General features: G+C 34.0%; 1 protein-coding gene across 4 annotated transcripts in view; it reads left to right on the forward strand.

The window, feature by feature from the left end:
• SNTG1 (syntrophin gamma 1) overlaps positions 1 to 23,376 on the forward strand; it is a 221,610-nt gene that overhangs the window by 183,962 nt on the left and 14,272 nt on the right. For all 4 annotated transcript variants that reach the window (XM_039361563.1, XM_039361566.1, XM_039361564.1 and 1 more), the window contains 2 exons: positions 7,706 to 7,858; positions 14,519 to 14,611. In XM_039361563.1, the coding sequence (XP_039217497.1) occupies positions 7,706 to 7,858; positions 14,519 to 14,611 (246 nt within the window). The remainder of the gene's footprint in view (positions 1 to 7,705; positions 7,859 to 14,518; positions 14,612 to 23,376) is intronic.

Consider the following 23,376-nt stretch of genomic DNA (forward strand, 5'->3'; position numbering starts at 1 on the left):
AGATAGAGCTCATTTCTACATACCATCCAATCCTTTTGCTTCTCAAGGCTATCAACATGGCAGTTTTTTAAGTATATGGTCAGAAATGGCTTTTCATATTAATAATACAAAAGGACCATACAGGTAGTCCTTGACCACAATTAAGCCAAAAAATTCCATTGCTAAGCAAGACAATTAAGTGAGTTTTATCCCATTCCATGGCCTTTCCTGTCACAGTTGTTAAGTAAAGCGCTGCAGTTAGTAGGACAGTTTTTAAGTGAATCTGGCTTCCCCATTCACTTTGCTTGTCAGAAGTTCACAAAAGATGATCACACGATCCAGGGACACTGCAACTATCATAAATAAATGCCAGTTGCCAAGTGCCCAAATTTTGATTATGTGACCGGGGGGGGGTGTTCTGCAATGGTTGTAAGTGTGAAAAGGGGTCATAAGTCGCTTTTTCTGTGCCATTGTAACTTTGAATAGTTCAGCTAAGTGAATGTAAGTTGAGGACTACTTATAATGTTAGTCAAAGAAGTTTTAATAGTATCAACTGAGAAGCTCAACTATTCTTATTTGATAGATGTGTATTTTCTTTTGCCATCTGTGCTTTTGCATTTTGTAGAAACATACTAAACCAGAATTTAACTACATTGTTAAATATACAGACTTAAAACAAGCAAATAAATAGTAGTAAAGTATTTGAAGGTATTATTCTATTAGCCAGTGTCTATGTATACGTATGCAAGAGTACTTCCATATACACTATTTCAGGAATTGTTTATGCTGAAGTATAACTGTGCTTCACAATATATTATCTCTGGAATTTTATACGCAGAAACTGCTGTTTGGCTAATGTCTTTTACTAAAAGCTGAATTTAGAATAATATTTTGCTAAATGCCACTTCATGATAACTTGTGCTAGAAAAATAAATTCATATTTATCAAAAAGTTATGATATCTTTACAGGAAGTGCTAGATATCTTTGCAAGTAATTGGATCCTGGTAATTGGTCATTGAGCTCTGAAGTTACTTTTCATCAACACATTTCTTTAACCTTAATTTAATATTCTTTCCAATCTTATAAATAGTATCTAGTCAGTGTCATTTAAGCATGAGATATGATCCTGAGTATACTGTGTGCATTAGAATATTTTCCACATAAAAAGTTGCATGAAGGCTATAATTAGTACCAATCCAGTCCCTTTGAATTATGTCAATTTATTGGAGGAGACATAAGCACCCTTATATCCTAAATCTGCTCCTTTGTTTCTTCTTTTGGCTTTCTTTCTAGCATACTTTCCAACCATAGTCTTTTCCTTTTCAAGTCCTTTCTTTTTTTGACAATCTGTCTTTCCCTCCCTAATGATGCCTCTTGGCAATAGCCATTTGAGCCATAGTCAACTATACTGATGGCATTATTTTTCTGCTTAACTGAACATTGTAATTGCCGTCAAGGCAAATTTTATATTGGTGGATTGAGAAAATATACCAATTCTGTTTTGGAGTTTGCATGTAACTACCAATATAGAAAAATAGAATGGAATTTATATCTGAAATTTATCAGACTGATATTATCTCTTTTCGAAGAATGATTACTGTATAAAACTATTCATATAGTGAAGAATATAAAATAATTCAGCCAATTTATGGAATTCTATCAGCCCTTGGTTCTATACATCCAATGATTTTGATCAATGAAATAAAGCCATAGAAGAAATTTTGTACAAATCTGGAGCCATTCTCTCATCATTAACTCAAGAGCATGATAACTTCACTTAACTGTACAAAAGTATGGTGTTGAAAATGTTTTGAATACTGTTAAATCTCAATTGTCACATTTTCACAGGGTTGTGAAAAACTCACACAAATAATTAAAGGCCAGAATATTGATTATTTAATTTAAAAAACTAAACTAAAATAGGCCATTTTTAGTTTAGAACAGATGTAAGAGATACAGAGATACAGATACAAATTTAATACAGAAAAAGCATCCAATGAATGTTGCTGTGGATTTGGAACAGCAAAAAAAAATGCTGGGTTAAATTTTGGACTTTATGGTTCTTATACCAGACAACATTAAGTTATGATATTTTGACTTATATTCTACAGTAGGGGCACAATAGCTCAGCGGTTAAAGATGCTGAACTTGTCAGTTGGAAAGCTGACAGTCTGGGTTCGAGACCCAAGCACTGCATGATGAGATGAGCTCCCATTATTTGCCCCAGCTCTTGCCCACCTAGCAGTTTGAAAGTATGCAAATGCAAGTAGATAAATAGGTACCATTTCAGTGGGAAGGTAATAGTATATAGTTATGCTGGCCACATGACCATGGAAATGTCTTTGGACAATACTGGCTCCCTTGGTTAAAAAATGGAGATATAAGCATGCCCTCCACAGAGTTGGAAATGCCTGGACAGGGGAAATCTTTACCTTCTATAGTATTTTACTCTACCCCAGGGGCTGAGCAATCATTTCTGTCCTCCACCCCCATCCTTTAACAATTCGCTCATTCTTTCCCCATTCCCAGGCCAAGTTTATATTCCTTCACAATATAAGCGTGTTTTTAGGACTCTATGTCAACTTGAAAAATGAAGCTTGTTTTTAATGAAAATGAGAAAATGTATATTGGTTTTGGGATTGGGAAGCCAATGTAGGCCTAAGATCTTCTAGAGAATAGTTTATTTTCTTAAAATAAAGCTGTTTTTATTTGTGTACTTGTATATTCTGTAATCATATAAATTTATTTCTAATCACCCACACAGCAACATTTTCTTTGTTAAATTAAAAGTAGTAGTAAATGTAGAATGAATAAACAAGGTAGAATGAAGCTATCAATTTTAATTGCTCTTAATATCTTATTTTTCTGAGCTTCATTTTATTATGACTATGCATTTGTGCTTAAAACCTCTCTATGTAAAAAATTACACAGAGAGTTTTTACCATTTACTACCATTCACATGTATGCATTTTGTATAACTTTAAAATATTATTTGTCTGATAAATGTAGCCTTTGCAAACAATTCTTTTACAGCATGGATCAAAGGCATCTGGGTTGGAAGGATTCAGGGAAACTAAGATGATGGCTGTGGCCTCTTGCCCAGAAGGTCTTTTTCAGTTACTTATCAAATTAAAGCTATGAGATTAAAATAGGTCAGATAGGGAAATAGGGAAATGTATTTTTGCAAACAAAGGGGATATGATTCTTATTCTGGAAGCATGCACTTTGTCCTCATACTGTACCCCTCTCTTGCAATGTGCACTGGGCCCATTTTATTGTAACACGTTCCACAAAACCTATAGATAACATTCAGTCAAGAAATGTTATAATCCAAATCATATTCAAAAAGTTTTTATAGTTTTTTTTACTAATATAGTTATTTCATATATGCTTTTGCATTTTTATTCAAATATCTTGGTTGCTGAGTTGTTACTGCTTTGGTCAATAACATACCTAGTATGTCCATCATATCATGTAGACCAGACATGTCAAACCTGTGATGTCACGTGATGTCACATGGCATATTGCGACTTTTTCCCCATCGCCGGCAATGGGGTGGGCACAGTTTTGGCATGATGCATCTGACCTGTGGGCTGGCAGTTTGACATGATTAGACTGATACGTGTGTGAATCAGCTTTGTGGCCCAAAAATATATCGTTTTTTTAGTTTTGTTCACATTATAGTCACTACCTTTGGCCCATCCAATCTTCTAAAATATTAAGTGTTTCCATTTATGACTAAGTACTGGATGAAAGTGGCATCTTCTACGTCCGATCTTAGAATCAGAGCTGAGATTGAGAGTATTCTGTTATAGCATAAAGATCCCAAATTGTAGGTGGTATATTGCAAGTGGAAATATCAAAGTTATTTGCAATGGCATTGGTGTTATCAGCCAACACAGCCAAGTCTTCAGATGCAAAAGAGCCAGAAGGATATGACTTAGAATTAATAGTATGTAGTAATGAATTTGGGAGGATTAGAACTTGGCAGCAATACATGCATTGAATAAATGTAAACAGAGAGAAAGTAATATAAGGGAGCAACAACTGACAGATTTTTCTGTTTCGATTCAGTGAAATGCTTTGCTTGGCATTTTGTTCAATTTGGAATTTTACAACTGACTTAGATAGATTTTAGCTTTTTCTGCTCTGGGATGATGTTACGGAAAAGATTTAGTGGTAATGCACACATATTAATTAGTTGTGTAACTACTATCTGCTGGAAGAGCTAGAAAGACACCACACTAATCAGAGTGAATCAATTGCCTTTTCATTATAAATCTGCAGTCTTTGGAACCAATGAAACATTGTCTTGAAATGTGGGCAATCTTAACTGGTTGAATTAAAACCTATCTGGAAATCATGCTTTGACATTGCCTGGTTTTAGTTATTTTGTTTAAAAACATTCTCAAACCTTTATGCCTTCCTTTTCACAATCTGTTCAATCTATCTTTCAGAAATGTGAGATTGACAAAAGGTTCTTAGAATATTACAAGTATTAGTATTATTACAATAGAATATTACAAGTATAAGCATTATAGTATTAACATAAATATCTCATCTACCTGTCAGATATGAAAAATTTAGAGTACTCATGAAATTCTAATTAAACTGACTTATTACTAATCATGCCTATGCACAAGAATCTACTGAACTAACAGTTACTATTATCTTGGCATTAGATAAGGGCCAATGGAATTCAAGAGGGGTTGGACTTGTTATGTTTGTGGCTATGTAGAGACTCTAGGTTTATTCCTCCTTTGATTCCATCCCCAGATTCTGTCACTCATTCTCTTGTACTATGAGGAGTTTTTGTAGTTAAGATACAAAACATGGCTTTTTTTCTCACATTTGTATTCTGCCCTTTTTTAAAGGAATTTCAACCATTAAATTATCTTTGGTGGGATAAATAATTAACAGCCAAGGCTACACAGTAATAGTGAAAGCTAATTTACTTATAATTAAAGCTCAACCCAGAGAGGAAAAAATTGAATAAAAAGCCCAGCTGAATTTTATATAATATAAATTCAGATGCAGAATCTTGTTGCACTGTGTTTTTTGTTGTGTTGTTCATATGCATCTATCCAGAGGTAGAAAAAAGGTTCTGGACAAAAACAATAAAAGCTTTTGTTTTAAGGGGTACCATCAATAAAAACTTCCGAAATGTAAACTTGACTATAAAATTTGATAAACTTTCCTTTAGAACTTTTTATTTCTATGCTTTTCAAAACACCTATCCACCAAATCAGTTAAATGAATATGAACAGTATAGCAATGAAAAAAAATATTATTGCAGCTATGGACCTCAACAAGCTGATATTATCAAAGCAAGATGAAGGCTGATAGGAAGTCAGTTTATGATTATCAGCTTTTCAAATTTATATCCAGAAAAGAGATAATGGAGCATCAAAATATGACTGCTTAGGGTGTCAAAATGATTAGAGTTGGTCTTAATTATAGCATAAAAATGGTTTGGTATCATTTTTTATCATGTTGCCATTATATTGTCTTCATTCATCATGAATCTATGAATGGCAGGCTTGCATCATTCTTAGCTGTTTTGATATTAAAAATGCATTTTTTGCCTTTATTCTGATATGATCCAAAGACAAGGTACATAAAAATGGTTAGCTTTTGTCAACCTTTACCATGGAAGAAAATCAGAGTACTGCTGTGACTTCAAAGAAAGGCAAGTTAGGAATCAACAGTAAAGGAAGGTGGATACATTTCTTCTGACCCAACATTGAATAATGAATAAAGAGCAACTCAATTCAATTGTGGGAAGGTTTTCTGTCTCAGTATATTGTGCTGCAATGCACAGACTAACACTATTGAATATGATATTGTCAAATATGGCTGTCAAGATGGTGGCAGGATTGGAAACCAGGTCGTCTGGGGAACATTGCAAAGAATTGTATATGTATATGTACATTGTATATATGTAGTTTGCAAAAGGGAAGACTGAAGAGAAATAGGAAGCAGTCTTTGGATATATAAAGTGTTGTCAGAGAGAGAAAGGAATAGACTTGCTCTTTATTGCCTGGAGAGAAATGCTAATGAGTTGAAACTATAAAGAAATAGATTCAGGGTAGATGTTAAGAAAAAATTCTGCATAATAATTGATGTTGGTCAGTGGAATAGGTTGCTTCCTAAAAGATAAGTTCCCCATCACTAAAGATCTTCACATGGGCTGGATAACTATCCAATATTTTATATCTGCCCAGAATGCTTCAGTCAATCCTACATCAAGCAGAGGATGGGACTCAATGACTTTTGGGGTCACATTCAGTGACATATTTTTGTAAAAGAATAACCTGCTGAGCAATGAAAATAATTTAGCCAAAAGCTAAAGAATAAAGTTTCCTTTTTTATGAATATTAATAATATAATAGATATGTTATACCTGGGTAACAATGCAGCTATACCTTTAAATTTGTACCGAGAATGCCTTGTGGGTGAATAAATGTGGATTGTTGATTTCCATATTCTCCAGCATCAGAGACAGTACTTAACCATTGCTGCTTTTGTGATTAAAGTTTTTTATGATGTTTTAATAGAAGTTTTATGTACAGTATGTATCTGTTTTATTTAGAAAGTGCAACTCAGTAACATTTACAGATCACAGGCTGAGGTTCAGTAGTAATTTCTGTTGAACAAGCTGAGACTTTTTCTGTTCTTAACTCCTCCTGATTTCTAATTTGATTCACAGGCTGATTATTATAATATGTGTTCAAATATGGCTATGATTATCTCCAATCAGCCAAGGCAAAAGAAAGTTGCATTTTTGTCTAATTAGGACATGAATTTACCAATCTAGATATACATAGTAGTATCTAATCTAACCTAATCTACTAAATCTAATTTTTCTTTCTATTTTGTTAATTTCCAGGTGACAGCTTTTAGCCAAATAATTGTTAATTAATAACCTCCCTTTTTTAAGGGAGAACATTTTTAATTTTTATTTTTTCAGACTAGCAATTTATAATACTTTGACTTTAAAAAACAATCATAGCAAGATTGCCTGTGTAAATGAATTCTTACAGATACCCGGGTGCCTATGAGATTTTTATATTTCAAAGTGGTAATCCAAAACAAAAGGCCAAAACAACAAGAAATATAAACCCAAACTAAATGGGGTAATATTAGGATAGAGCAGGGGTAGGCTGGCTCAGGAATTCTGGGAATTGAAGTCCACGAGTCATAAAAGAGCCAAGGTTGCTACCCCTGGGATAGAGTAATAGGAAGTAATATAAAATTATCTTGAAGCAGGAATCTAATGTAAGAAATCTATGTGTGGAACTTTATCTAAGGAAGAAGTCATCTTGAGTAAAGAAATAAGCCTTAATATTTTTAGGAGAGAGTGTGTATTGATCCTGAAGAGCATGCATTGATACTGAATTTTGAAAGGAGTGACAACTCATACCACATTGTTTTGGACTGGGAAACAATTCTTTAGTTGCATCTCACAACTTGCCTTTGAATCTGGATTTTATAATTTTATTAGTATAATTTCAGCTGTAAAGGAGAACCATTGATAATAAAAGATATGTTTTAGTCAGTATAATGTTCTTAATTTATATACAAACATAATTAAAATAAAGGCATAAAATTTACATGGTACGTTACTCTGTGTAGGTACTTTGTTCTGCATCTAACATGTGCATCAATACTAGAAGAAATTTTAATTGATGTATGCAAGATTATATAACTCCAGGTTTTCATCAGGACAGTGATATACTGGATCGGCGAAAACACTGCTTTGGAGTACAATCTGAAATGGGAGAGGATCTCTACTTCTCTGTGGAATTAGAATGTGATCTCATACTATGGGAAAAGGCCTTCCAATCAGCAACTTTTTTAGAAGTGGAGAGAATACAGGTAAGAAATATGAGATGCTCAATTTAGAATTTTTTTTTAACTGTGTCATTTGATGTGATTGGTGACAGTGCTAGTACAATTGTGATTGGGTTTTGTTTTGTTCTTAAAGCTAGCTTTGGAATATTGTAATCATAAAGCTTCTAATAAGCTGGCCTTCTAATTAGCAAGGTAGTTAAATATGAGCTGGATGAAATGTTTGGTGGATCCACACATCTGTTAGATGGATTTGTATTCAAAGAGTGTCCATTGACAGTTTAATCATCAACTGAAATAAGTAATTAAAAGGGATGCCTTTGGAATTAGCTCTTGGTCTTGTACTTGTCAACATTTTCATTCATGATATATGAGGTAGATGGGAAGCTTATAAAATTTGCAGATTATACAAAACTAGATCAATTAGATATAAAGTTCTAGAAGACAGAACAAATTCAAAGGAACTTCGTAAGTTAGATAAGTGACTGAAAACAGCAGAATTTAATTTAATAGATTAAGAAGTTATTTACACAGGAAAAAATCAAATGCAAAGCTGTACAATAGGAGATATTTAACTTTCTAGTGGCACACAAAAGTTTGTAGGAATCACAAATTGAATAAAAATTTACACTGTGACATGGCTGTTAAAAAGACAAATGCAATTTTAGATTGAGAGCCATTCTAAAATGGTGTAGTGATTAAGTTATCAGGCTAGAAACTAGGAGATTGTTAATTCTAGTCCTGCCTTAGGCACAAAATCAGCTAAACCTTGGGCCAGTCACCTTTTTTCAGACTAGAAAGACAGCAATGGCAAGCTACCTCTTGCAAATTCCTGCCAAGAAAACTACAGGGACTTGTTCAAGCAGTCTCTGGGAATCAGATAAGATGAAACAGAAAGAAAAAAAATAGATTGAAACAATAAAAGAGTCTAAATAATAGAGAATACTCATTCCACACCTAGTTGACTTTAGCTGATCTCGGAAAACTAAGCAGCTAAGCAAATTCCAGGGCTGTCAAATTAGACTGGGCAATTAGGGAAAAAAACAGAAATCAACACAGATTTCATTCGCATTGGTCAGATCCCACCTCATGTACTCAGGACACAGTGCTGGTACATAAAAAGGCAATATAGATTCAAGGGTTGATAAAGTCAATAAGGAGACACTGAGATGTTTACTCTTAAAAAGAGATAATAAAGGAGGCGATGATAATACTTTTCAAATACACTGAAAGTAAAAATACATAGAAGAAGGTACCCTTTTATCTCAGAGTGCCAGATATAGCATAATTATTTATTGCCAGGCAATTAGTAACTTGGAAAAACATTCTTAAATGTAAGAAATCTATAGGGCAAAAATTAAAAGGAAGATGGTGAGTTTCCCCTTCTCTGGTTATATTCAGGCAGAAAGTGAGCATGGCTGTTTGAATTTGGGTTACTGCACTAAGTAAGGAAATTGGGCTTGATGACTTAAATAACCCTTTCAATCTCTAAATTGTTAATGCTGTATTAATGACCTTTGTGTTTAAAAAGATTTAAATCAAATATGTATTAGCTAGTTCTTGTATCCCAAACCTTCAGATGATGAATGACAGAGTCTTGGCTTTTTGGTACTTTCAAACAAACCAAATGACGAGTTGTGCTACTAGCAGAGATGATGTGTTTTGTTCGTTTTATTAGATCTTATTGAGAATGGAAAAATAGACTGTTCAGCAAGGCTTTTTTATTTTTTGGAAACTATTATATGATAGATTTAAATCTCGGAAACTTACTGAAAGCTTACTGAATGACCTTGGACAAGATATTATAAGGATAACTTACCTCACAAGATTGTTCTTCAACACAGTAATTGCTCTGAACTCATAATGTAACAGATAAAACTCAAGACAATAAAAATGAATAAAAACAGCAGACTTCTGGGAAACAAAAGTCACTGAATTGAATTGATTTTAGTGTATGGGGGCAAGTAAACTTAAAGAGCCCGTTTTTTAAATGGAAAGTAAAAAAGCCAAGTGGGGCTCACACAAACCTCTTTTAAAAGAAAACAAAAAAAAAATCTTTTTATTACAGAATATTGCCCTCTTCTTTACCCAAACTTTTGAGAAATATAGCATATGCTCTAAAGATAGAGGATGTATTTGTGTAGTCAACACTCTACGTAAGAGTATTGTCAAGTCACATCTGGAAACATCATTAAAATTTTGCCCAACCTGATCAATATATTCCATAGACAGTTTTGTTTAATATGCATTCAAACAATATTATGTCATTTATGCTCACCTACATTAGATGATTATTTTATGGTAAGTGTGTTTAATTTTGGCTATATATGTGGATTTGCTTTTCTTGTTTTGAGCAGTGGGGAGGGGTATGGCTCCCACTGATCTGATTCTTCTTGGTAAACTATGCATCTGGCAGATCATTAAAGCCATAAATAACCATGAGTAACTGAAGGATGGTTTCCATGGATACAATCCTACTGGGTTACATAAACAGAATGAAGAAGAGAATTGTTTGATTAGTAAAAAAAATATTACCTTTTTTTCTCTCCACATTACAATTTGCAAGTGGTGGTGCAAAAAACTGTGTGCTTGTGTGTGTGAGTGAATGTGAGTGTAAATAAATAAATAAATGAAGAATCTTAGACAAAGTGCAAGGGAAGAATATTTTTGTATGAATTCAGACATAAATAGCTATAATAGTTCTGTGCTTCTCAAATATGAAAAAATATTTCAACATTTTTCTAGCTAAATCATTATAGTTTGATTTATAGCAAAAAGGCAATGAAACCATCAAATCAAATTGTTATTATGGTCAAAGACCATCATATAATGAAACCAATACAGTTCATAGTATAGCATTTTTAAAATAATATATCATTCTAATCCATAATGCATTCTTGTTACGACTCCCTATTTTGCATTCTTACTAAGAATGTTTGAAAAACTTGTTTTCATTTTCCCTGTATTTCTTTACACACATTTAATATTTAAATTACCTGAATAACAATTACATGCATTTCTTTTAATTGACATTGATTGCTTTTTAATAGTTTTTCTACATTTTATTTTCAGAAAAGAGGTCCATTCAGCATTATAGTTTATTATTTCTAAATTTTCACATTTCTTACTAAACAATTCAAACTGCAAATCTTGAGAATCAAAAATCATGCTTCAGGCTCTGCTCTTCAAGTGGAACAATTCACAGACTCAGTTTTAAGGTTCTATATTTTGCTAATGAGTACGCCAAAAATAGGTTACCTCTTATACAGAAAATCACTTTGCTGATTTTTTTTATGGTTTTGCAGTGTATGAACTAGTAATTAAAAGCAAAACATATTCATCCTGTAAGGCAGAAGGTATATTGTAAATTAATTAATTAATTAATTAATTTTTTTAGTCCTATCTTAAAACCAAACTCTTTGTACAGCCCAGGAACAAAAGCAATATATACAGCTAAAACAAAAACTATAGAACCCAAAACAGAAAAACCTGGTGCTGCAACTACACTTCACTGATGGAGCCAATTACATTCTCACCCTTCCCTGCTTATTTAGAAGGCATGGGGAAAGAGAAAGTTGTCTCTGGAAGGTTAAAAGGGCGGAGATCTGTTCCATAGATCAGGGACTACAAAAGGCTCACCTCTGAGGACCTAAAAGGTGGCAGTGTTTAAGAGAAGGGACCTATCTACTCTATCCATTCTGGTGGGATGGGCAAATACTTTCAGGAGAGATGGTCCATCAAATAATCTGGCCCCACGCAATATAAGGGCTTAAAGTGGGTAGCCATTACCTTGAATTGCACTCTGATATTGAAAAGACCTCCAGTATTATGTACTGTCTTGGCAGCATTCTTATTTTAATTTTGCAAAAGATTAATTAACATAAGCAGAGGAACTGTAGTTGAAATATAGCCTAAAGTTAAAAGCCATAAAATAAGATGCTGAAAACTGACCTTTCACCATTTGAGCTATAATGTACATTAATTGTTTTCCACCAATTTGTAATAATTGCTCAAAGCCATCATAATATTTAACTTCTCAATGTTTCATGGTAGGAATTGTACTTGGCACTGACAGTCTTTTAGGTGAAAACATACTGACAGAAATACTGTATTGCTTAATTGAGGTAGGTAGCCAGTATGTTTAGAAAAGAACTTTCTGATTTACTAAGGATAGGATAGAAGAAGCATCACCTTCATTACATAATTTAGCTGAGAATATAAATGTATCACCTATAGAAAATCTCCAAGGAAAAAGGTATTTGTCAAATTAAAAAAGAATTCTGGGAATATAAAAATACAACTATTTTGACTAAAAACAACTTAAATTCCTTTTCTGGCATCTGTGGCATTTAAATCAGGATTAGGAGGAGCCATAAAATTGAGAATTCAAGAGATAAATCCATTGTCTGTTTCTTAGATAAGCAAACTTTTGAAAATAATGGTTGCAAAGTGAAGATATTCCTGATACTAAATGTATTACTTGGTTATGTAATTTACCAGAGGAAAACACATATTGAAAAAGTACATGCCAAGAAAATATTTTATAATTTGAGAAAGACTATAGGGTTGTCTCAGATTATCTATTTCTTCTATAAATATTTGCCAAACTAAGACATAAATCAATAAGTAATCAATTTGATTAGGAAGAATAAAAGAGAATTTATGTGGAAGCAATTTCAACTCCCTGAGAAGGAAGCTTCAGTTTTTCTTCCTAAGCAATTTATTATGTTTTATATAAACTTGATTAGCAATTACTGTAAGCTCAGTGTAGAAATGTGGTAATAATTTTTTATTATTATTATTTTTTCAAATTTTATTTATAATACAGTTAAAAACAAACAAACATTGGATTTAATGTGACATTCCAGTATATACATTCTTATCAGATTATTCCACTTTTTACAATCAATTCTTCATCTCTACATATACATCTAAGTTTTATATACAATACTTATTCTAAAATAACATATATTTCTATCTTAACATTCATCTTTAATCCCAACCGTCCTCTTCAAATTCCTCCAGTGGTAAAATTTATCCCAGGTTTCATAATAAACTGATCCGCATTTGTCTTTTAATATCATTGTGAGCCTGTCCATTTCCGCACATGCTAATATTTTATGTATAAACTCTTCTTCTGTGGGAATTTCCTTGCTCTTCCATTTTTGCACAAAAGCAAGCCTAGCTGAAGTCAGGATGTGTAGCAGCAGGTAGATTGTTCCCTTGTCATATTTTTCTGTTGTTATTCCCAACAAGAAGAGCTCAGGTTTTAACTCTAAGTCCAATGTTAATATATCCCTCAACCAGTTTCGTATCCTGTTCCAATACTCACGAGTCTTTGGGCATTCCCACCACATATGGTAATATGATCCTATTGCTGTTTTACATTTCCAGCATAGGGGTGAGATGTTTGAACATCTTGCGGGTGGGAAATGTCATCTATAAATGTGGTAGTAATTTGATGTTGTGAATGCTATTCCTTGTAAATCTATAATCTTTTTGATATTAGTTTAGAATGTTCTAAGTTATCTTTTAGTAAAAGGCATATGTGCAAGACAAAGTGCTTTCTTATACCCAATTCACTTCCAGGACTTTCTTAAAAAGCCCAGTACTCAGAAATAAATTATTACAAAAAAGCAGGACTGCAAACAACAAGGCTTCACTTTTGGAAATACACAAGGGCCTGGAATGAAAAAGTGAGACATACTTTTTTTAAAAAAATCCAAACCCTATCGGCACTATTCATAGAGTACTGAACTGTACACAGTCCTTAGCATCTGAGTTAAATCCTTTTCTTTATCTTACTCAGCAGTGCATAGAGTGTATGCATCATGGAAGATTCTTTTCAAGCAATTATTGTGATGTTAGCTGGGAAATAATCCCATCCTATGCATCAGTCAAGAGAGTTGTTATAAAAAGTGAATGACATTCTCTTCATTCCTCTCAAACATCTTTCTTGACTCAGAAGATAAGCATGATTGGAAAGTAAAAAATAAGACAAAACAACAAAAATTACAGAATACAATAATGTAAAATACTTTGATATTGTTGTCAAAAAAACCTGTATGACACATTCTATAGAATGAGTAGCTTATTATTGGGGAGAGGGCACAGGATTATCTTCCTGGCCATAGTAAGGAATGTTATGAATGAAGGCGAAGGATAATGTTGCAGAATCCAATCTGGATCAGTCACCAGGACCAGAGTTTTAGTCTTCCGAGTTTTCAGACTCGTGCTGGAGTCCATCCCCAGGGAGCTTCACTCTACCAGAATGAGTGTAAGAAATACCCTGAGGATGGGACTCCAGCACGAGTCTGAAAGCTCGGAAGACTAAACTTCTGGTCCTGGTGACTGATCCAGATTGGATCTTGCAGGAATGTTCATGCTATCCGGCCCTCAGATTTGCTCAGGGTTGCTTGGGATAAAATAGCGGACTAAAGATGTAATCATGTTTTGCAAAGCCAATGATTACAGATAAGAACAAGTAGCCAAAAAGGAGATGGACTCCTTCACCTTTCTAGAGAAAGAAATGAGATTGCTCCATATGGCTGCAAGCATTTTATTGGACTCATTTGTAGAATGTATATTCAAATGTTCAGATTTTCCTTTTTAGTTATAATTTTACAAATCAAATATAGCCAGTAAAATGCCATTTAATATGTTGCATTGTTTTGATTTTTTTTCCAGTGTAAAACATATGCCTGTGTTTTGGAGAGTCATCTTATGGGGCTTACCATAGACTTTGGCATGGGCTTTGTATGCTTTGATGCTGCAACAAAGGTAAGGACAAGAGAATTGTATCCAATTCCAAGAATCACATGGTGGAGTTATTTCAGTGATTAATGAATGAAAATAAATGAGAAAATGGTGACTAGCCAATATGTGATGCTAGGATAATTTGTTACTTGAAGAAGATTATTACCAAAAGGTATCAAGGTGAAAAATGTTGGTGAAAATACTTGTTCTGGTGAGAGATATGTTGAGGAGAAAAAAGTTCAAGAAATTGCACCACAAAAAAGATTATAATATGCAGATATTTTTTTAAAAAAACAAAAAAAAAATAATAGAATTGTGGAATTATGTTTCTGTAACCTCAATATCTAACTTGTTCTAGTAAAAATAGGCCTTCAGGGACTTCCAGTTTTGGGTTGTAGCGACACGGCTGAGGGATTGCAGAGCTTCGCACCCCATGGCTGGTTTCTCCCTGCCTGGGGACCCTAAATGGGTCTAAAGTCGCCCCGGAGAGCCGATGAAGAAGGAGGGCCCCCCATCGATCATGGAAAGATGGTGGTTGATCCCTTTGATCCAGGGGAAGCCCTCCAACCTGACAAGAAAAAGGCTAGCTGCACTCCAGTAACTAGCCCAAGCTACTGGCATCCGAAGTCCAAAAGCACTAACTAAGAATAACTGTAAATAGCATGTTGGAGCTGGATAAGAAAACTGATCTTCTCTTCTCTATTTTGAAACTGATTTCCTGGAAAAGATACCCAAGAAGCAAAATTTATCCCTTTGATCCTCAGTGATTCTTAGCTAAACAGAGAATAGCTGGGAATAGAGGAAAGAAAATACACTGGGCTATCTATTGAAGAATGAGAAATAAAATTATTATGAAAATTGCTGATCTTCTTGGATTATAAACACTTAGTGAGTTATGATATTCAAGTTTAAGAATCGTCTGCAGAGAAAGAAAAACTTTGACTTTTTGGCTATTTTTCTAGGAGGGAAATTACTGGATTGTTTTTAAGTGGTTGAACATTTTGGACTATTTATAAAGATAAGAGACATATAAGACTATAGTGTTTGGAATTTAAGACTGGCTAGTTTGATGAAAATGGAAGTTGCATATATAACTAAAAGTGGTAAGAAACCACACACAATATTCTTTTCCAAAATTCCCAGTTTGGAACATCAGAGATCTGCAGGAGTAATACTTCAAGACAAGACAAATATTTTCCAGGAGGAAATGTATGCTATGTTGCAACTAATTCAAATGACAATTGATTCAAATTATAATAAGATTAAAAATAATTTTGGTGATATAAATGAGCACATTCTTGACCTAAGCTCATATTCAAAAAATTCTCAGAAAATGGTGACAAAGAATGAACAAATAAATCAGATAATAGAACAAAAACTAGAGGAAAGTGACCCAAAGATGGAGACTACAAATGAAGAAAATTACAGCTTAACATAGCAAAGAAAAATCTGCAAGATTTTGCTATAACATTGGAAATGGAAAAGACATTTTATCTCTCAGAACTTCAAAACAAACCTGAAGATAAGAAAGAAGATTTGATAAAATGGACAATAGACCTGTCAGGAAAATTACCAGGGTTTGGGAGACAAAAAATGAAAAGAGAAATCAAGGGAGAAGCTTCTTAATGAATATAAATGGGCAAAACTCCCACTCAAAAGCACCTTACTCAATTTTTCTTTCCCATTCTTAACAACACTTATAAAAATACAGGAAGAATCCCATGGCTAGCTGAATATACTGACTTGGAAAGCTGCAAGGCAAAAGAAGAAAACGAGAGGTAGACTTGACCTATCAGATGGAGTACTATTTGACTAAACACTTGTTTGAATATGGTTAAAAGAATAGTTAAATTTTGGAGATGAATTTCTATAGTAAGAGAGATATGATTCATAAGTAGTATAGTATTTCTTATGATATGGGAAATGTAAAAATAATGGAATGGTTTAAATGAACAAAATGTTTTGGATATTCAAATGTAATTAACTTGGAGAAAATTATAACTGATAAGAAATATTCTGAATACTGAAGAGAAACTAAGCTTAAATAAGAACAGGCAAGAGCCAGACTCAAGAGAGATGACTTGACATACCAAATGGAATATTATATGACTAAACATTTGTCTGAATATAGTTAAAAGAGTAATCAAATTTTGGTTATGAAAGGGTTTTCTAGTAAGAGAGATATGGTTTATAAGTAGTGTAGTTTCTTTCTCTTTCTATGATATGGGAAATGTAAAAAATATTGGGATGATTTAAACGTATGAAATATTTTGGATATTTAAATGTAATCAATTTTGAGAAAACTATAATTGGCAAGAAATGTTTTGAATACTGAGGAGAAACTAAACTTAAATAAGAAACATAGTGGGAGTTGCAAATGCAACTGTAAAATAAGCTGATTAGAAAAGATATCACATACTGATGTTATTGTTAAATACTAGAAAAATGTTTATATTCAACTTCATATATATTGATAGTATTAAGAACTATATTTGCTCAATGTTGGTAAAAGGAGAATACTATTGGAAGAAGAGAAGACCAAGGAAAGGTATTTCTAGTTAGCATGTTGATTATGAAAGCATAGAAATTAACTATTATTTATTGTTGTTAAATATTATGAACCCAGACAACACGTTGTTTACTAAGCACTAAAGATTGTTATTCTAAAAAATCAATAAAATATAATAAAAAATAGGCCGTCTGAGACTATGACCTATAGACTTTTTTCATGTCTGAATTTTTAAAAAAGAACCAAAGCCTACTGTCAATACTGGATGTTCTTCTGCCATAGCAGAATATTTGAATAAGTAGAAAACAAGAGATAAAATTCAAAAAGTGAACCCAGCTAAAAGTATTTGCTTTGGGCACAAGTACTATAAAGTATCTGACGCACACATCTACTCTTCTCTGGTCTTCTCTGCATTTTTTCTTGACTACTGACTATATTCCTAAGCCTCCTGCCACATTCTCAGTAATCAATTGCAATAAATCCTGGTAATATAATCCTCCTGTGCTGAAAGAACAGATACTGCCTCCTAATCAGAGTACTGGTGTCCCTAAGATGAACTTAAGAGGAAAAACATAGAAGATTGCATTCATACTGAATCACCAGGAGTCTAAGGTGGACCAGTTTCGGTTTACAATTTGGTCAAACTAAATTGAGTTACATTTCTCATCTTGCTGATTATTTCAGTTTACCCAGATCAGTTGCAAATCTATCATACAATCATGTTTACTCTTTGCTATAAAATTGTAATACAGCAATGGGATGAAAACTATTAGCATGCAAAGCTAATATTTTTAATTTTCAGTGTTCTACTTACAAACAGGTTACATTCCAAGAGGATATTTGTAAGTCCATTTTCTTCATAAGTCCAACCAACATTTGTTTTTTAAAAAAGCAGCGCCTCAGCTTCTTCTCATCCCTTACTCTTAGATGATGATCTAGGCTGATGTTCTCTCAGCAATGGGAGAGTCTGGCTTCAAGTCTGGAAGACCTCTCTAGCATTGATCCACTGCAGCTTTGGCCACTAGCACTAGAGTGGACTAGCCATCCCACAGGCCATTGGAACTTTTACTAAGGGTTGCCAGCAAGACGATAAGGTGCCACCACCCAACACAACTCATAGGCAGAGGGGTGAGGTGCATGTTGGTCAATTTTGACATATGAGCAATGGTAGGCAGCCCCACAGTAGTCTAGTCTCCATAGAGATAAGTGGGGGTGAACATGGTGGGGGCTTCCCAATAGCACGAGACCCATGGCTCCAGTCCTGTTGGCCATTCTGCCCCATTTCCCCACTATGAGCCTTTCTGGGGTGTTCAGGGTAAATGTGGCTTTGGATCATCCTTCTGGATAGTCTTAGGTAGTGTGACTCAACTTTTTTTCATCTCCATCCAATTAATCACAGACTCCACAGGCTGACTCTCCCAGGTTACTGTTCATACACAGCACAATTCTTCTTTCCTTTGGCAACCCTCTTCCTTCCCAAGGAGCTTGGACCATCTTTCAGGTGGGTCTGTACCACCTCCACTCTCTTCAGGTATAAGACACAGTCATCCTTGAAGAGAGACTTGTGCAATTGTGCTGCCAAGTGTATATGTGCAGTGCCCATCCTCAGGGAACTTCTTTCTCACAAAATGTCACATTCTGGTAAGAGAAAAGTTTCCCTGAGGATGGGTTCCAGCATGAGTCCAAAAGCTAAGAAGACTAAATTTCTGGTCCCAGTGATTGACCCAAATTGGATCCTGCATCTTATATTTTGTGTCTCATTTGTGCTTCTTTCCTATAAAATGAAAACCAATAACCACCTAGAAAAGCTGTTTTCTTTTATATAATCCAGCTGATATGAAACTGCATGAACAGAGAATATTAATGTAATTTTGGGTTCATAATTATATCTTTGTAGCAGAGAAAACTTAACACAACTGCATTAATCAAAATACCCCATTGGCACAACGTATTGATTAAAGAGAAATACCAGCGGCCCTAACAGACAGTAATCATTAGATTCAAACTCAGTCCTTGAAATACTTTTTCTAGCCTTGTGGCAACATACTTTGCTTATTCACCTGAAGCAAGTAATTTGTTTTGACAAGTCCACAACATACCCTCCACTCTTGCATTACCATGATTACTGCAAGCTTGATCAGTTCTTTTCTGCTGATTTTGCCTCTCCAGAAACATGCTTCGGGTCTTGTCTGGCAATACTACTAATTCTTCCAAAGTACTTACCTGACCTGAACACTAAATTTAGTTTGGAACTATCCATGGGGCACACTCTATTCCATTTCAACAGATTGTGTGTATTCGTGTCAGATTAAGTTTGTTTAGAGCTGAGTTTTAAGAATTTCACTTTCCATACTGAAACTGCATATTTGGTAAGTGCTTCTGTCAAATCACTCAGCAAAGTATTTTTCACTCAAGTTGTTGAACATTTTTCTAGAGGAATAAAGCTCAAAACATTTCAATTCTTCTTTCCCAGGGGACAATGGACCACTTGAAACAACGCCAGAAATAGGCCTAAGTACTATCTACCAGACTATGAAATACTACCTAATCAGCCAGCCTAGAAAAAGTGGCTAGTGTGATCTATAATTTTAGTAACATTTAAACAGAGCTAAGTGTGCTATTTGCAGCTGAGTGAGGACAGAACATAATCAACAGTAATAAACATGGCTTTATTCCCCTTGGAAATGTATTTGACATTAAATCCATCATTTTTCTTAATATTTGTATTCCTACATATTTTCCCCAGTCATTAGAAGAAAAAAGTATTCATTGTTAACATATTATACGCTAAATCAAATTAAGTCAATTACTTACAAATCATTTCATTTATCTCATAATTACTTACAAGTAGCTCAACAAATTATTTAAAAATTGTCTTTCAATTAATTTGCAGCTAGCTATTTAATGGGTTTCAACATACTAATTATTAGTGAGCTTTAATCAATTTCCAGGCACTATGGTTTAAATTATTATATTTCAAGGATAAAAAAGCTAATTAAAGGTCTTGTTCAAATGTAAATAGTTTATAGCTTATGAACTCATGAAATTTCTATCCCATTCCATATATCTAATACTATAATTGCATAAGAGGAATATAGATCTGTATTCATTAGTCTGCTGTCACAGTCCAGTATGTTGTCATCCTTATATTTAAGGATATTTTATAAAAGGAAATTTACATCATATTTAAGTTCCCCTTCAGAAAAGCTATGAGATGATTCTATCCAATCTGGCTGGCAAGAGATGGGTTCAACTAACAATTCCATATTACTGTAGGCATTCATTAATATGTACAAAATACAATGTCTGTAGTAACTTAAGGCAACTTCCACCTAACAGAAATTGCTATGTTTATTTCCTAAGTACTGGTATACTTTAAGTAAGGATAATTCAGACTTTAAATCCAACTAATTTCAGTGTGTATCCTCTACTTATGAATAAATTTGATAGGATATTTTGTTTCTTTTTGCTGTACAATACATCTTGTAGCTTAATTCCTACATAAAAGCATGCTCTTGAGTTTTTTTGCTGTCACCTAGCACGCAATTCATTTGAATATAATCAAATTGTAATAGAATTTTAATCGCCGGTGAATTATTTCTTACTGTAATAATATTTTGGAAGTAGAAATATTGTGTGTTATCCAATGTCTTCACAATCTGACATGAACACAGTGCACAATTATTATATTCTATGGCATTTTCACTGAAAATCATCATTATTAATATTTGGAACATTCAGATTTCAATCATCTGAGATATATTTATTACTGAACCCTAGATATTAGCCAGTACAAATTATTAGCCAGTATAAATTATTTTCAGTTATCTATGAGTAACCTGAGTTGTGCAATGATGTACATAGCAATAAAAATAAAAAAAAATGGATGAGCTTCTACTTCTATAGAACAGGCTATGAGGTACTTTAAAATCTTGCTGCTTAGTCTCCCCATAATATTAATGTTCTTAAGTTGAGGCTTGATCTTACACTTATCTCCTAATTTATTTATTATCTTTCTCATATTAGTCAGGGAACCAGTTGATTATGATCAATTAAAGCTTTATTTGACAATAATATTATCAGAACAGATAGTATAGGGCAGAGATCTTCAACCTTTTGGGCACTAGGGACCGGTTCTGTGCAGAGAACCACGGACCAGAGAGTGCATGGTTTTTTGTGCTGTCTGCATCCCACGGATGGGGCTTTGCTTGTTTGTGCGGACCGGTTGCTGGCATGCCACAGCCAAGTACCGGCCCACGGCGTGGGGGTTGGGGACCCCTGGTAGAGGATATAAGTTGTTTCTCTTAATATAATACATAAAACTTCTTATTGATTAGTTACAAATTACCATTTAATTCCTTGCAAATAGTTTAGGTAGTCCTCAGCTAACAAAGAAAATTGGGACCAGAATAACAGGATAACAGAGTTGAAAGGAAACTTGGGGGCTTCTAATCCAACCCCTGCTCAGGCAGGAAACCCTATACCATTTCAGACAAATGGTTATCCAATCTCTTAAAAATCTCAAATGTTGTAGCACTCACAACTTCTGGAGGCAAGTTGTTCCACTGATTAATTGTTCTGTCAGAGAATTTCTCCTTATTTCTAGGTTGGTTCTCTCCTTGATTAGTTTCCACCCTTGATTAGCTTCTTGTTCTGCCTTCAGGTACTTTGGACAATAGTTTTGTTCCCCTCTTCTTTGTGGCAGCCTTTTAGATATTGGAACACTACTATCATGTCACCCCTAGTAATTGTACTCATTAAAGCAGACATACCCAATTCTGCAACTGCTTTTCATATGTTTTGGCCTCCAGTCCTCTAATCATCTTTGTTGTTCTTTTCTGCACTCTTTCTAGCTTCTCAACATCCTTTTTATATTGTACCAACCAAAACTGGATGCAGTATTCAAAGTGTGGTCTTACCAGAGCTTTATAAAGTGGTACTAACACCTCACGTGTTTTTGATTCTGTCCCTCTTTTAATGCAGCCTAGGATTGCATTGCTTTTTTGGCAGCTACAGCACACTGCTGGTTCATATTTAAGTGATTGTCCACTAGGACACGTGGTAGCTGGAATAGGTGATACCTATTTTTTATTTTTTTCTTGCCTAAATGTAGAACCTTACTTTTCTCACTATTAAATATCTTTTTGTTAGATAGGGCCCAGTGTTCAAGTCTGTCGATATCCTTCTGTATCTTGAGCCTATGTTCTGGAGTGTTGACTATTCCTGCCAGCTTGGTGTCATCTGCAAATTTGATGAGTTTTCCTTCTATCCCCTCATTTAAATCATTAAATTTAGAATTTCTGTCACTAATCAATGCAATTTTAAAATGCAATGTCACATGATCATATTGTTTGGCAATGGCAATCCTATCAGTCTCCGTTTCTGTTGTTAAACAAGGATCATGGGACATTAAATGAGGACCACCTTATAACTTTCTGCCAACTTCCAATGAGTAAAGTCAATAAACAAGCTGGCAGGAAGTTACAAGTCCCAGGTAGTTAGCAAGAGGCCAGTAGACAGCTAAGTGGCTGCAGCAGTGTGGCAACAGTGTGGCAAGGGTGAGGTCGACTACTACCAGATGGAAGAAGATATTTACAGAATTCTTTTTTTTTAGTGAGTTCAAGTTGGCATACATGGGGTTCTCAATTATATTTCTAACTTTCTAACATAAGATGGGCTGAGCTGACGTGATCATGACTTGGTCAGAGCTACCTAATGAATTCCATAGCTCCAGAATTCAACATTTCCACACATTATTAGACAAAGATCATAAATTATATATCTCATAAAATATTTTTTATTCCCATCAAATGTAAGAAATAAAAGCAATATTCCATGAAAGTAGCATATTTTCATATAATATTTTGCATTATCTACAAAATTGCAGACCAAAAATATTTGATTGCTGTGCAATGAAGCCTCATATGTACTGCAATCCACTCTGCATCTCCCCCTCCTCATTCCTCCACTCTCCAAGAGGGCAGATAGCAATTTTGTAATTCAGGGAATGATAAATATAACTTTAACCAAATTTTTCTATGTATGATCTTTATATAGAGATAGATTTAATAGGGGAGAATATTTAGTTGATTCCAGTGTGGAACAGCATTTTTTCTATTTAAATATTTTACTGAAATAATTTTTAATCCAGAAGAAAGATAATATTTCTAATATTCATGAACTTTTAAATTTTGCTTCTAATTAATATTTTTAGACAAATTTAACTCCTCAAGGATAATTTTCCATTACATATTAACATTATCATATAATTAAGATTTGA

The sequence above is a fragment of the Crotalus tigris genome, unplaced genomic scaffold (assembly GCF_016545835.1).
Source record: "Crotalus tigris isolate CLP2741 ecotype Arizona unplaced genomic scaffold, ASM1654583v1 scf7180000019300.285305, whole genome shotgun sequence".
In the NCBI taxonomy this organism is placed as follows: domain Eukaryota; kingdom Metazoa; phylum Chordata; class Lepidosauria; order Squamata; family Viperidae; genus Crotalus; species Crotalus tigris.